Here is a 12,546-nt window from a genome sequence, read left to right as displayed (position 1 = left end):
CCGTTGTTGTAATGGTGAGAGGTTAGCAAATCTTGGGGGTATCATGTTGGGTTGTGTGCCTGTAACTTTCTCACTCATATAACAGTTTTAAATTGTACCAATATTTACTAATTGTAATGATATGTATGTTGCTGTCAGGTAAACACAGGTTTAAGTACGCATTAGTTAATACAGGCTCACTTGACCCCTACCTACGTGTACATATTACCTCAATTACCTCGACTAACCTGTAGCCCTGTACATTGACTCGGTACTGGCACCCCCTCGCTATTGTTATTGTATTGTTGCTCTTTTATTTACATTTTTTACACATGTTTATTTAGTAAATATTTTCTTAACTCTTATTTTTCTTAAAACTGCAATGTTGGTTAAAGGCTTGTAAGCATTTCACTATAAGGTCTACTACACTTGTTGTATTCGGCGCATGTGACAAATAAAATTTGATTTGAACATATTTACTAATCTATTGCTAATGATGTCTCTAAGTAAATGGGGCGTATTCCCTCAGAAATAGCCTAATCAATTATAGTGGGGACTGTCAGATTGACACATTTCTAATCAAACACACTTACCCACAGTGTAAAGATATTTTTCACATTGATTTGATTGATTCCATACAAAGGTCATTAGATAAACAGATATATAAAGCACAGAAACAAAATGAACACAGTGTGGATTAGAAAGCACATAGGCAGGAGCAGAGAAGATTCTCACATTGGACTCTTGGAAATCATGAGTGTTTATTTCTAACCACAGTCCCAAAACTGATGTGAAGTTAGGCCTATGAACACCAAATGCTGCATGTACAGTATGAACAACAGTGATTGGTTGGGTGAAGGTTCCAAATTCCTCTCACAGTGTCACAGCTGATTGGCTGATTGAAGTGTCACTACTCATCGTGGAACTTGGGCAGCTTGTCTCCAGGGATGACAATATGCTCCACCCCCTCCTCCGTGATCACTACCAGGTGTGCCACACCCCCGCTGACATTGTCTCTGCCCATAGCCAGGGCAAGAGCTAGGTGGGGTGAAGAGAAAAAGAAGAGGGAGGGAGGAAAGAGAGGAAAATAGGTCAGATGGCAGGCAGAGATGGGTATGGAACCATATCCTTCCACATTTTCAGGAAACAGGTCTGTTGTGTTCCAGTGCCAATAATGCCATAGCAAACCCATCCTACAATCACTCTCCTGTCCCACTCCACTGGAAGATGTTTTTTTTTTTAAATAGAAAAATAATTCAATATATGACGTCTTTTATCCTGTATAAAAACAGTGCCATTCGGATAAAACAAGGAAGCCTAAAGGGAAAATCAACTTTTACCATTTGTAGCAAACTGCAGGCACTCCTCTTTGCTCATGTCAGGTTTGTATTTGGCGTCGGCGTAACCGTAGATGTATGTGCTGCCTGATCCTCCGATGGTGAACGGCTGACTGAGTAACATACCGCCCAGGGCCACTGTGTAAACCTACAGGTGAGATAACAGTCAGAAATGGTGTGTGTTCTATTCTATTGTGTTCTATTCTATAGGTCTGTTTGACTGTTTGTTATGCCCCAGTGCTTCACCTGTGGCCCTTTCTTCCTGTCCCAGCCTGCAGTGATGAAGCCGGCCTGCAGCTCCTCCTTGTTGTTGTAGCACAGCTCCTTCAACACGGACGCTGCTGCCTTCACCAGAGGAGGGGACTCCATCTGAATACTTACCACACAGGGCAGACACAGAGAAGACATGGGTGTCATCATTTAGTATCAGGATTATTCCACAGTTTGTTTCTATGTCTATTGTAGTTCAAGAGGCAGTAGGCTGCACATTACTACTAGGACCACCTCTAAAATGGAGGTCTCCCTATTGGTAATAATAATTCAAATCAATCACACATCAATCAAGCCCAATTAGTTTGATATAAACCATAATGAGATACGTTGAGCCAGCCAGGACAGAGGGAAAGGGACAGGGTGGTCCATACCTGTGGAAGGAGATCTGGAACTTGGCAGCCTTGGTGACGGCCTGAGCGTCTGCCAGGGAGCCGGCGATGCAGCAGAATATCCTGTCATGAACCTGGATCAGCTTGTTGATGGTCTTAGAGGAGGGAAGTGGAGATAGAGACACATTAGACAGACTCCTGGTGACACATTCCAATGTACAGTTGAAGTCAGAAGTTTACATGCACCATAGCCAAATACATTTAAACTCAGTTTTTCACAACTCCTGACATTTAATCTTAGTAAAATTCCCTGTCAGGTCAGTTAGCATCACCACTTTATTTTAAGAATGTGAAATGTCAGAATAATAGTAGAGAGAATGATTTATTTCAGCTTTTATTTCTTTCATCACATTCCCAGTGGGTCAGAAGTTTACATACACTCAATTAGTATTTGATAGCATTGCCTTTAAATTGTTTAACTTGGGTCAAACGTTTTGGGTAGCCTTCCACAAGCTTTCCACAATAAATTGGGTGAATTTTGGCCCATTCCTCCTGACAGAGCTGGTGTAACTGAGTCAGGTTTGTAGGCCTCCTTGCTCGCACAGTTCTGCCCACAAATGTTCTATAGGATTGAGGTAAGGGCTTTGTGATGGTCACTTCAGTACCTTGACTTTGCTGTCCTTAAGCCATTTTTCTACAACTTTGGAAGTATGCTTGGGGTCATTGTCCATTTGGAAGACCCATTTGCGACCAAGCTTTAACTTCCTGACTGATGTCTTGAGATGTTGCTTCAATATATCCACATAATTCTCCATCCTCATGATGTAATCTATTTTGTGAAGTGCACCAGTTCTTCCTGCAGCAAAGCACCCCCACAACATGATGCTGCCACCCCCATGCTTCACGGTTGGGATGGTGTTCTTTGGCTTGCAAGCCTCCCCCTTTTTCCTCCAAACATAATGATGGTCATTATGGCCAAACAGTTCTCTTTTTGTTTCATCAGACCAGAGGACATTTCTCCAAAAAGTATGATCTTTGTCCCGGTGTACAGTTGCAAACCGTAGTCTGGCATTTTTTATGGCTTTTTTGGGGCAGTGGCTTCTTCCTTGCTGTGCGGCCTTTCAGGTTATGTCGATATAGGACTTGTTTTACTGTGGATATAGATACTCTTGTCCCTCTTTCCTCCAGCATCTTCACAAGGTCCTTCGCTGTTCATCTATAGGAGACAGAACACGTCTCCTTCCTGAGCGGTATGACGGCTGCGTGGTCCCATGATGTTTATACTTGCGTACTATTGTTTGTACAGATCAACGTAGTACCTTCAGGCGTTTGGAAATTGCTCCCAAGGATGAACCAGACTTGTGGAGGTCTACAAAACATTTTCTGAGGTCTTGGCTGATTTCTTTTGATTTTCCCATGATGTCAAGCAAAGAGGCACTGAGTTTGAAGGTAGGCCTTGAAATACATCCACAGGTTTTATTACATTTTTATTTCACCTTTATTTAACCAGGTAGGCTAGTTGAGAACAAGTTCTAATTTGCAACTGCGACCTGGCCAAGATAAAGCATAGCAATTCGACACATACAACAACACAGAGTTACACATGGAGTAAACAAAACATACAGTCAATAAAACAGTAGAAAAAAAGATAACAAAAAGTGCAAATGAGGTAAGATAAGGGAGTTAAGGCAATAAATAGGCCATGGTGGTGAAGTAATTACAATATAGCAATTAAACACGGGAATGGTAGATGTGCAGAAGATGAATGTGCAAGAAGAGACACTGGGGTGCAAAGGAGCAAGATAAACAAATAAATACAGCATGGGGATGAGGTAGATAGATGGGCTGTTTACAGATGGGCTATGTATAGATGCAGTGATATGTGAGCTGCTCTGACAGCTGGTGCTTAAAGCTAGTGAGTCTCCAACTTCAGTGATTTTTGCAGTTCGTTCCAGTCATTGGCAGCAGAGAACTGGAAGGAAAGGCGACCAAAGGAGGAATTGGCTTTGGGGGTGACCAGTGAGATACCTGCTGGAGCACGTGCTACGAGTGGATGCGTGCTACGAGTGGGTGCAGCTATGGTGACCAATGAGCTGAGATAAGGCGGGGCTTTACCTAGCAGAGACTTGTAGATAACCTGTAGCCGGTGGGTTTGGTGACGAGTATGCGAGGGCCAACCAATGAGAGCGTACAGGTCGCAGTGGTGGGTAGTATATGGGGCTTTGGTGACAAAACGGATGGCATTGTGATAGACTGCATACACTGAGTAGAGTGTTGGAGGCTATTTTATAGGTGACATCGCCGAAGTCGAGGATCGGTAGAATGGTCAGTTTAACGAGGGTATGTTTGGCAGCATGAGTGAAGGATGCTTTGTTGCGATATAGGAAGCCGATTCTAGATTTAATTTTGGATTGGAGATGCTTAATGTGAGTCTGGAAGCAGAGTTTACAGTCTAACCAGACACCTAGGTATTTGTAGTGGTTCACATATTCTAAGTCAGAGCCGTCCAGAGTAGTGATGCTGGACGGGCGGGCAGGTGCGGGCAGTGATTGATTGAATAGCATGCATTTAGTTTTACTTGCATTTAAGAGCAGTTGGAGGCCACGGAAGGAGAGTTGTAATGGCATTGAAGCTCGTCTGGAGGTTAGTTAACACAGTGTCCAAAGAGGAGCCAGAATTATACAGAATGGTGTCGTCTGCGTAGAGGTGGATCAGAGAATCACCAGCAGCAAGAGCGACATCATTAATGTATACAGAGAAGAGAGTCGGTCCGAGAATTGAACTCTGTGGCACCCCCATAGAGACTGCCAGAAGTCCGGACAACAGGTCCTCCGATTCGACACACTGAACTCTATCAGAGAAGTAGTTGGTAAACCAGGCGAGGCAATCATTTGAGAAACCAAGGCTGTCGAGTCTGCCAATACGAATGTGGTGATTGACAGAGTCAAAAGCCTTGGCAAGGTCGATGAATACGGCTGCACAGTAATGTCTCTTATCGATGGCAGTTATGATGTCGTTTAGGACCTTGAGCGTGGCTGAGGTGCACCCATAACCAGCTCTAAAACCAGATTGCATAGCGGAGAAGGTAAGGTGGGATTCGAAATGGTCGGTAATCTGTTTGTTAACTTGGCTTTTGAAGACCTTAAAAAGACAGGGTAGGATAGATATGGGTCTGTAGCAGTTTGGGGCAAGAGTGTCACCCCCTTTGAAGAGGGGGATGACCGCAGCAGCTTTCCAATCTTTGGGAATCTCAGACGATACGAAAGAGAGATGGAACAGGCTAGTAATAGGGGTTGCAACAATTTCGGCAGATCATTTTAGAAAGAGAGGGTCCAGATTGTCTAGCCCGGCTGATTTGTAGGGGTCCAGATTTTGCACCTCTATCAGAACATCAGCTATCTGGATTTGGGTGAAGGAGAAATGGTGGGGGCTTTGGAGGGTGCCAGGGTTTGCTGTGGAGGGTGCCAGGGGTTGCTGTGGAGGGTGCCAGGCTGTTGACCGGGGTAGGGGTAGCCAGGTGAAAAACATGGCCAGCTGTAGATAAATGCTTATTGAAATTCTCAATTATAGTGGATTTATCGGTGGTAACAGTGTTTCATAGCCTCCCAGCAGTGGGCAGCTGGGAGGAGGTGCTCTTATTCTCCATGGACTTTACAGTGTCCCAGAACTTTTTTGAGTTTGGTACACCTCCAATGGACTCAAATGATGTCAATTAGCCTATCAGAAGCTTCTAAAGCCATGACATAATTTTCTGGAATTTTCCAAGCTGTTTAAAGGCACAGTCAACTTAGTGTATGTAAACTTCTGACCCACTGGAATTGTGCTACAGTGAATTATAAGTGAAATAATCTGTCTGTAAACAATTGTTGTAATGACTCCAACCTAAGTGTATGTAAACTTCCGACTTCAACTGTATATATTGCAATAATATTATTTATATATACAGTGCCTTGCGAAAGTATTCGGCCCCCTTGAACTTTGCGACCTTTTGCCACATTTCAGGCTTCGAACATAAAGATATAAAACTGTATTTTTTGTGAAGAATCAACAACAAGTGGGACACAATCATGAAGTGGAACGACATTTATTGGATATTTCAAACTTTTTTTAACAAATCAAAAACTGAAAAATTGGGCGTGCAAAATTATTCAGCCCCTTTACTTTCAGTGCAGCAAACTCTCTCCAGAAGTTCAGTGGGGATCTCTGAATGATCCAATGTTGACCTAAATGACTAATGATGATAAATACAATCCACCTGTGTGTAATCAAGTCTCCGTATAAATGCACCTGCACTGTGATAGTCTCAGGGGTCCGTTAAAAGCGCAGAGAGCATCCTGAAGAAAAAGGAACACACCAGGCAGGTCCGAGATACTGTTGTGAAGAAGTTTAAAGCCGGATTTGGATACAAAAAGATTTCCCAAGCTTTAAACATCCCAAGGAGCACTGTGCAAGCGATAATATTGAAATGGAAGGAGTATCAGACCACTGCAAATCTACCAAGACCTGGCCGTCCCTCTAAACTTTCAGCTCATACAAGGAGAAGACTGATCAGAGATGCAGCCAAGAGGCCCATGATCACTCTGGATGAACTGCAGAGATCTACAGCTGAGGTGGGAGACTCTGTCCATAGGACAACAATCAGTCGTATATTGCACAAATCTGGCCTTTATGGAAGAGTGGCAAGAAAGCCATTTCTTAAAGATATCCATTAAAAGTGTTGTTTAAAGTTTGCCACAAGCCACCTGGGAGACACACCAAACATGTGGAAGAAGGTGCTCTGGTCAGATGAAACCAAAATGGAACTTTTTGGCAACAATGCAAAACGTTATGTTTGGCGTAAAAGCAACACAGCTGAACACACCATCCCCACTGTCAAACATGGTGGTGGCAGCAGCATGGTTTGGGCCAGCTTTTCTTCAGCAGGGACAGGGAAGATGGTTAAAATTGATGGGAAGATGGATGGAGCCAAATACAGGACCATTCTCGAAGAAAACCTGATGGAGTCTGCAAAAGACCTGAGACTGGTACGGAGATTTGTCTTCCAACAAGACAATGATCCAAAACATAAAGCAAAATCTACAATGGAATGGTTCAAAAATAAACATATCCAGGTGTTAGAATGGCCAAGTCAAAGTCCAGACCTGAATCCAATCGAGAATCTGTGGAAAGAACTGAAAACTGCTGTTCACAAATGCTCTCCATCCAACCTCACTGAGCTCGAGCTGATTTGCAAGGAGGAATGGGAAAAAATGTCAGTCTCTCGATGTGCAAAACTGATAGAGACATACCCCAAGCGACTTACAGCTGTAATCGCAGCAAAAGGTGGCGCTACAAAGTATTAACTTAAGGGGGCTGAATAATTTTGCACGCCCAATTTTTCAGTTTTTGATTTGTTAAAAAAGTTTGAAATATCCAACAAATGTCGTTCCACTTAATGATTGTGTCCCACTTGTTGTTGATTCTTCACAAAAAATACAGTTTTATATCTTTATGTTTGAAGCCTGAAATGTGGCAAAAGGTCGCAAAGTTCAAGGGGGTCGAATACTTTCGCAAGGCACTGTATATATATTTACCTTTATTTACTATGCAAGTCAGTTAAGAATAAATTCTTCTACACCTGCATTGCTTGCTGTTTGGGGTTTTAGTCTGGGTTTCTGTACAGCACTTTGAGATATCAGCTGATGTACGAAGGGCTTTATAAATACATTTGATTTTAATTGTTTACAATGACGGCCATATATATTGCTATATTGCTGATTTATTTCATATGCTGCGTGTCACAGACTTGTATTTGACAGTAGAACTATCATAAAGACATGTCTAGAGGAAAGAACGGGTAATATGATTAACTTGATTCCAGGTGTTGATGCTACTCACCCTCCAATGGACGCCCTGGAATCTGAGCCGATGATAACCCCTCCATTGAATGTCACCGCCAAGATGGTGGTCTGTAGGTGATAACATGCAGAGCATCAAAACCTATCAATACATGTATCATAATTTAGATAGGGATAGAACAAACAATATAATATATAGCTGATATAATATATTTATATTATAATGCACTTATTACTTTTTTATTATATATTATCTGAGGTCAGTGTTTCCTCCTTATGAATATGGTTGGGATTTGGGCTAATCAGGCTAAACTGATTTTAGATCAGTGGCAAAGTGTCTTCTACCCTGAGCTTGAGGTCCACATGAATGACTCGAAATCGAAAGTAAATTCAGCCCCTTTGTTCGTAGGAAATGTACGAAGTAAAGTTCTCATTATTAATATCAACTTAAATGTCTAAACGTTTCCCTTAATTTCAGCTCTAGGCTTTAATTCATTAACATCAAGACAGTCTAACGTTATAATTAAAATCAATCACACATCAAATTCAGGTAAATTGGTCGTAAAATGCATTGTCTATCACAGCTTCAATTTAGAAAAAAAGTTATAACAATATCGGGTACAAAATATGAAAAACAAATTACTTACGCCTGTACTAACTCCTTTGATTTGAGAGTCCATAAAACGTTTTTCCATTATTGGAAAACACAGATGAAAAAATTTGAGATAAAACGTCCCTCAGTCACAAACATAAGATCAAGAAAGTAGCGACCTCAAGCGATTTGAAAGACAGAATCGATGGGAAGTCAAAATCTCACGAGTCCAAAGTAACCGTCTCCAGATATGGCGCTATCAAATGTCGTCGAAACACCTGCATCGGGATTTAATTTTGAGAACGTCTGCAGGTATGATTTCCCTTGAATCTTTTAGCAGAATAATAATGTTGTTATTTCTTGTAAATAGTGAAACTTCGCAATAATTTATCAGTTCTACCAAGCCTATATCGAAAGTGAAAGTAATTATCTCTCGGAAAGTCTAAGTATATAAACTTTTGTCAATGCAGCTATATTGTTTTAAATAGGCTACCTTCATTCAAATGAAAGCATATGTGTTTTTCAGCTCAATTTTTATTTATCTGTTCTAGTGATGCTGTTGGTACTGACATTGTATTTCAGTGTGTATGATAAATCAATTTAATATTGGCTTTATCACTTAGAAATGTTGCTCTAGAGGGTCTGCTTCAGGGAGGACAGACCAAGGCACCTAAACCGATGAAGACTGGGACCACCATAGCTGGAGTTTTGTGTAAGGTAAAAATGATTCACATTGACGATGGGATAATGGTCTCATTTAATGTATTCTGCTTACATTTTTTTATTCAATTGTTATAATTAATATCCGTATTGTGTCTGCAATAATGGGTGAAGTGTATTCTAATTACACTGAACCAAAATATATTTGCAACATGTAAATTGTTGGTTCCATGTTTTCTTGAACTGAAATAAAAGATCCCAGAAATGTCCATATGTGCAAAAAAGCTTATTCCTCTCAAATGTTGTGCACAAATTTGTTTGCATCCCTGTTAGTGAGCATTTCTCCTTTGCAAAGATAATCCATACACCTGACAGGTGTGACATATCAAGAAGCTGATTAAACAGCATGATCATTACACAGGTGCACCTTGTGCTGGAGACAATAGAAGGCCACTCTAAAAGGTGCAGTTTTGTCACACAACACAATGCCACAGATGTCTTAAGTTTAATTTCTCTACCATAAGCTGCCTCCAACGTCATTTAGAGAATTTTGCAGTACGTCCAACCGGCCTCACAACCACAGACCACGTGTATGGCGGCATGTGGGCAAACGGTTTGCTGATGTCAACGTTGTGAACAGACTGCCTCATGGGGTTATGGTATAGCCAGGCATAAGCTACGGACAATGTACACAATTGCATTTTATTTATGGCAATTTAAATGCACAGAGATACTGATCCTGATAATGCACGGCCCCATGTCGCAAGGATCTGTACACAATTTCTGGAAGCTGAAAATGTTCCAGTTCTTCCACGGCCTGCATACTCACCAGACATGTCATCCATTGAGCATGTTTGGTACGCTCTGGATCAACGTGTACGACAGCATGTTCCAGTTCTCGCCAATATCCAGCAACTTCGCACAGCCATTGAAGAGGAGTGGGACAACATTCCACAGGCCACAATTAACAGCCTGATCAACTCTATACTGCATGAGGCAAATGGTCACACCAGATACTGACTTTTTTTTTATCCATGCCGCGACAGTTTTTTAAAAGTATCAGATGCAAATCTGTATTCCCAGTCATGTGAAATCTATAGATTAGGGCCTAATTAATTTATTTAAATTTACTGGTTTCCTTATATGAACTGTAACTCAGTAAAATCTTTAAAATTGTTGCATGTTGCGTTTATATTATTGTTTAGTATATTTATGTGTATGCTGTTCATTTGTGCAGAATGGAGTGGTACTGGGAGCAGACACACGAGCCACCTCTGGTGAAGTAGTGGCTGATAAGATGTGTGCCAAGATCCACTACATCTCCCCCAATATATAGTGAGTAGGCCTACACCTGTAATGGGTAGTGTGGTGTTGCTTAGTTGTGGAACACAATTGGTTGTAAGAAACAAGTGAATGATAAGTACAAAATTGGGGGCTTTTCCTACAACACAAACTGTCACTTGTATTTGAGATATTCATAGCTGGATCCATTTTCCGTCCTCTCTCCTGCCTACTCCCTCTGTCAGCTGCTGTGGTGCAGGAACTGCAGCGGATACAGAGAAGACGACCGACCTGCTCTCCTCCAACCTCACCATCTTTTCTATGAACAGCGGCAGGAACCCACGTGTCGTGATGGCAGTAAACATACTGCAGGACATGCTTTTCAGGTGTGTGTGGTGACAGAGGATGAATGCATTTTCACTAGCTACATTCTATGGGGAAAATTCACTTGATTCAAAATATGTGGTTATAATGTCTCTTATGTCTCTCATAGGTACCGGGGTCAGATAGGGGCCAGTCTAATCCTAGGAGGGGTGGACTGCACTGGTAATCACCTCTACAAAGTGGGGCCCTATGGGAGCATAGACAATGTGCCATACCTTGCAATGGGTGAGGGACTGCTACTGTGTCAAGCATACATAAGCATTCACCATATACTGTTATAGTTTGGGCCATTTTAGTCAATAACTTAAATAATTACATAATTACGTTTAGTTGATTCCTATTTGTGTTTGACATTGAATTGTGTTTTGTGTAGGGTCTGGTGACTTGGCTGCTTTGGGGATTCTGGAGGACAGGTTCAAAGCTAATATGGAGGTAAGAGACTTCCTTAGTCAGGCTATGGGTTGTCATACATTTAGTTTATATGACTTTGCATCAATAAAGTTCAAGCCCAAAGAGTTAAGTCATTGGACTCCCCATAAAGAAGGCATCAGATTTGTTTACATTAAGCTGTATGTATTGTAGACCTACCTCCCCATCCCAGTCCCTTCACTCACTCCCCATTCCTGTGTCCTACTAGATGGAGGAAGCTAAGGAGCTGGTCCGGGATGCCATCCACTCTGGCATCATGAGTGACCTGGGCTCAGGAAACAACATAGATATCTGTGTCATCACTAAACACTACATCAGGCCATACCAGGAGTCAGAGTACAAAGACAAGAGGTAAATTATGTCACCATCCTCAGCTTGTGCTAGTATTAGTCTAGACAGCATATTTTCAAAAACTATTGTTCTTTGACAGAACAGTGATTCATTTATCTTCTCTCTCTCTTTTTGTTATTGTCTCTCTCGTTTCTCTTTCTTTCGCTCAGGCAGAGGAGATACAAGTATCGCCCAGGTACAACGTCTATTTTGACAGAGAAAATAGTCCCCCTGGAGCTGGAGGTAGTTCAGGAGACAGTCCAGCAGATGGATACGGCCTGAACCTGACCACTCCCAAACGACAAAGAAACAGTCACACAGAGGCTTATCACAATATTCAGACATAAAATCAATTAATACAATACACTTAATCATGTAAAGACTTGACTACTAGGTGACACTACAATGCAAAGCCATAAAAACCTTGTGACATAAAGATTTGAGTTGAATGAACTGTAGTCAGTGATACATTTTGAACAGGTATAGTAGGCCTAGGCTAGTAGGTGAAATATTGGAAATATGTGATTGATTGAATAAAAAGTCTAATTCTTTTTCATGAACAATGTTTTGAGTTTTCCCTCCTCACTTTTAGCTTTCTCTTTTAACACAGTTTCAGCTCACAGCATCTTCATTTTTAAATATGTTTTTATGTTCTTTCCATGGTTCACCATGCCTGCTATTACTTTCCAGGGGATTTAGATATTTAAAATGTAATCGAGCATAACATTTAGTACTCTCCCTGTGACTCCTTGTGAGCGACTCCTTGATCATGCGGAACTTCTGCAGGTTAATATCTTCATATTTACTGATGACATAACAAATTATGCTCTGCGATTGGACAAGCGTGTGATAGCTTTTCAGTCAATTTACTGTATATTGTTGTGATAAACTATGTAAAAACTTAATGACTATTAACAATTGTTTATCCATATGATTCCGCGTGGCTATGCTATTGTCAAATAGTATTCTGAATGCGTATTTACGCCGGGAATTAAACTTACTACCCTGGCATTACAAGCATCATGCTCTACCATCTAAGCTATAAAGTATCTCTTACATAATACTGTTACTTCTATAACTGCCTACTGTATTGTGAGTACTAAAACAACTCTACA

At 41.3% G+C, this 12,546-nt stretch overlaps 2 protein-coding genes across 2 annotated transcripts; one reads left to right on the top strand and one right to left on the bottom strand.

Moving 5' to 3' along the window:
* Positions 1 to 721: 721 nt before the first annotated feature.
* On the bottom strand, positions 722 to 8,536 carry LOC139373449 (proteasome subunit beta type-6-B like protein-like). Its single transcript, XM_071113944.1, has 7 exons — positions 8,403 to 8,536; positions 7,796 to 7,866; positions 3,229 to 3,237; positions 1,961 to 2,083; positions 1,563 to 1,692; positions 1,320 to 1,464; positions 722 to 1,017 (listed from the first exon to the last, which is right to left on the bottom strand). The coding sequence occupies exons 1-7, from the start codon at positions 8,448 to 8,450 to the stop codon at positions 890 to 892; spliced, it is 654 nt and encodes a 217-aa protein (XP_070970045.1). The 5' UTR covers positions 8,451 to 8,536; the 3' UTR covers positions 722 to 889.
* On the top strand, positions 8,475 to 11,991 carry LOC139373448 (proteasome subunit beta type-7-like). The gene is made up of 8 exons (XM_071113942.1): positions 8,475 to 8,659; positions 8,971 to 9,064; positions 10,245 to 10,342; positions 10,534 to 10,674; positions 10,782 to 10,897; positions 11,046 to 11,104; positions 11,310 to 11,452; positions 11,602 to 11,991. Exons 1-8 carry the CDS (start codon positions 8,598 to 8,600, stop codon positions 11,711 to 11,713), a joined length of 825 nt encoding a protein of 274 aa, XP_070970043.1. The 5' UTR covers positions 8,475 to 8,597; the 3' UTR covers positions 11,714 to 11,991.
* The last annotated feature ends 555 nt before the right edge of the window (positions 11,992 to 12,546 follow it).

The sequence above is a fragment of the Oncorhynchus clarkii genome, chromosome 18 (genome assembly GCF_045791955.1).
Source record: "Oncorhynchus clarkii lewisi isolate Uvic-CL-2024 chromosome 18, UVic_Ocla_1.0, whole genome shotgun sequence".
NCBI classification, from domain to species: Eukaryota; Metazoa; Chordata; class Actinopteri; order Salmoniformes; family Salmonidae; genus Oncorhynchus; species Oncorhynchus clarkii.
Note: the sequence above shows the minus strand (reverse complement) of the source record. Positions and strands in the feature narration are given on the sequence as shown.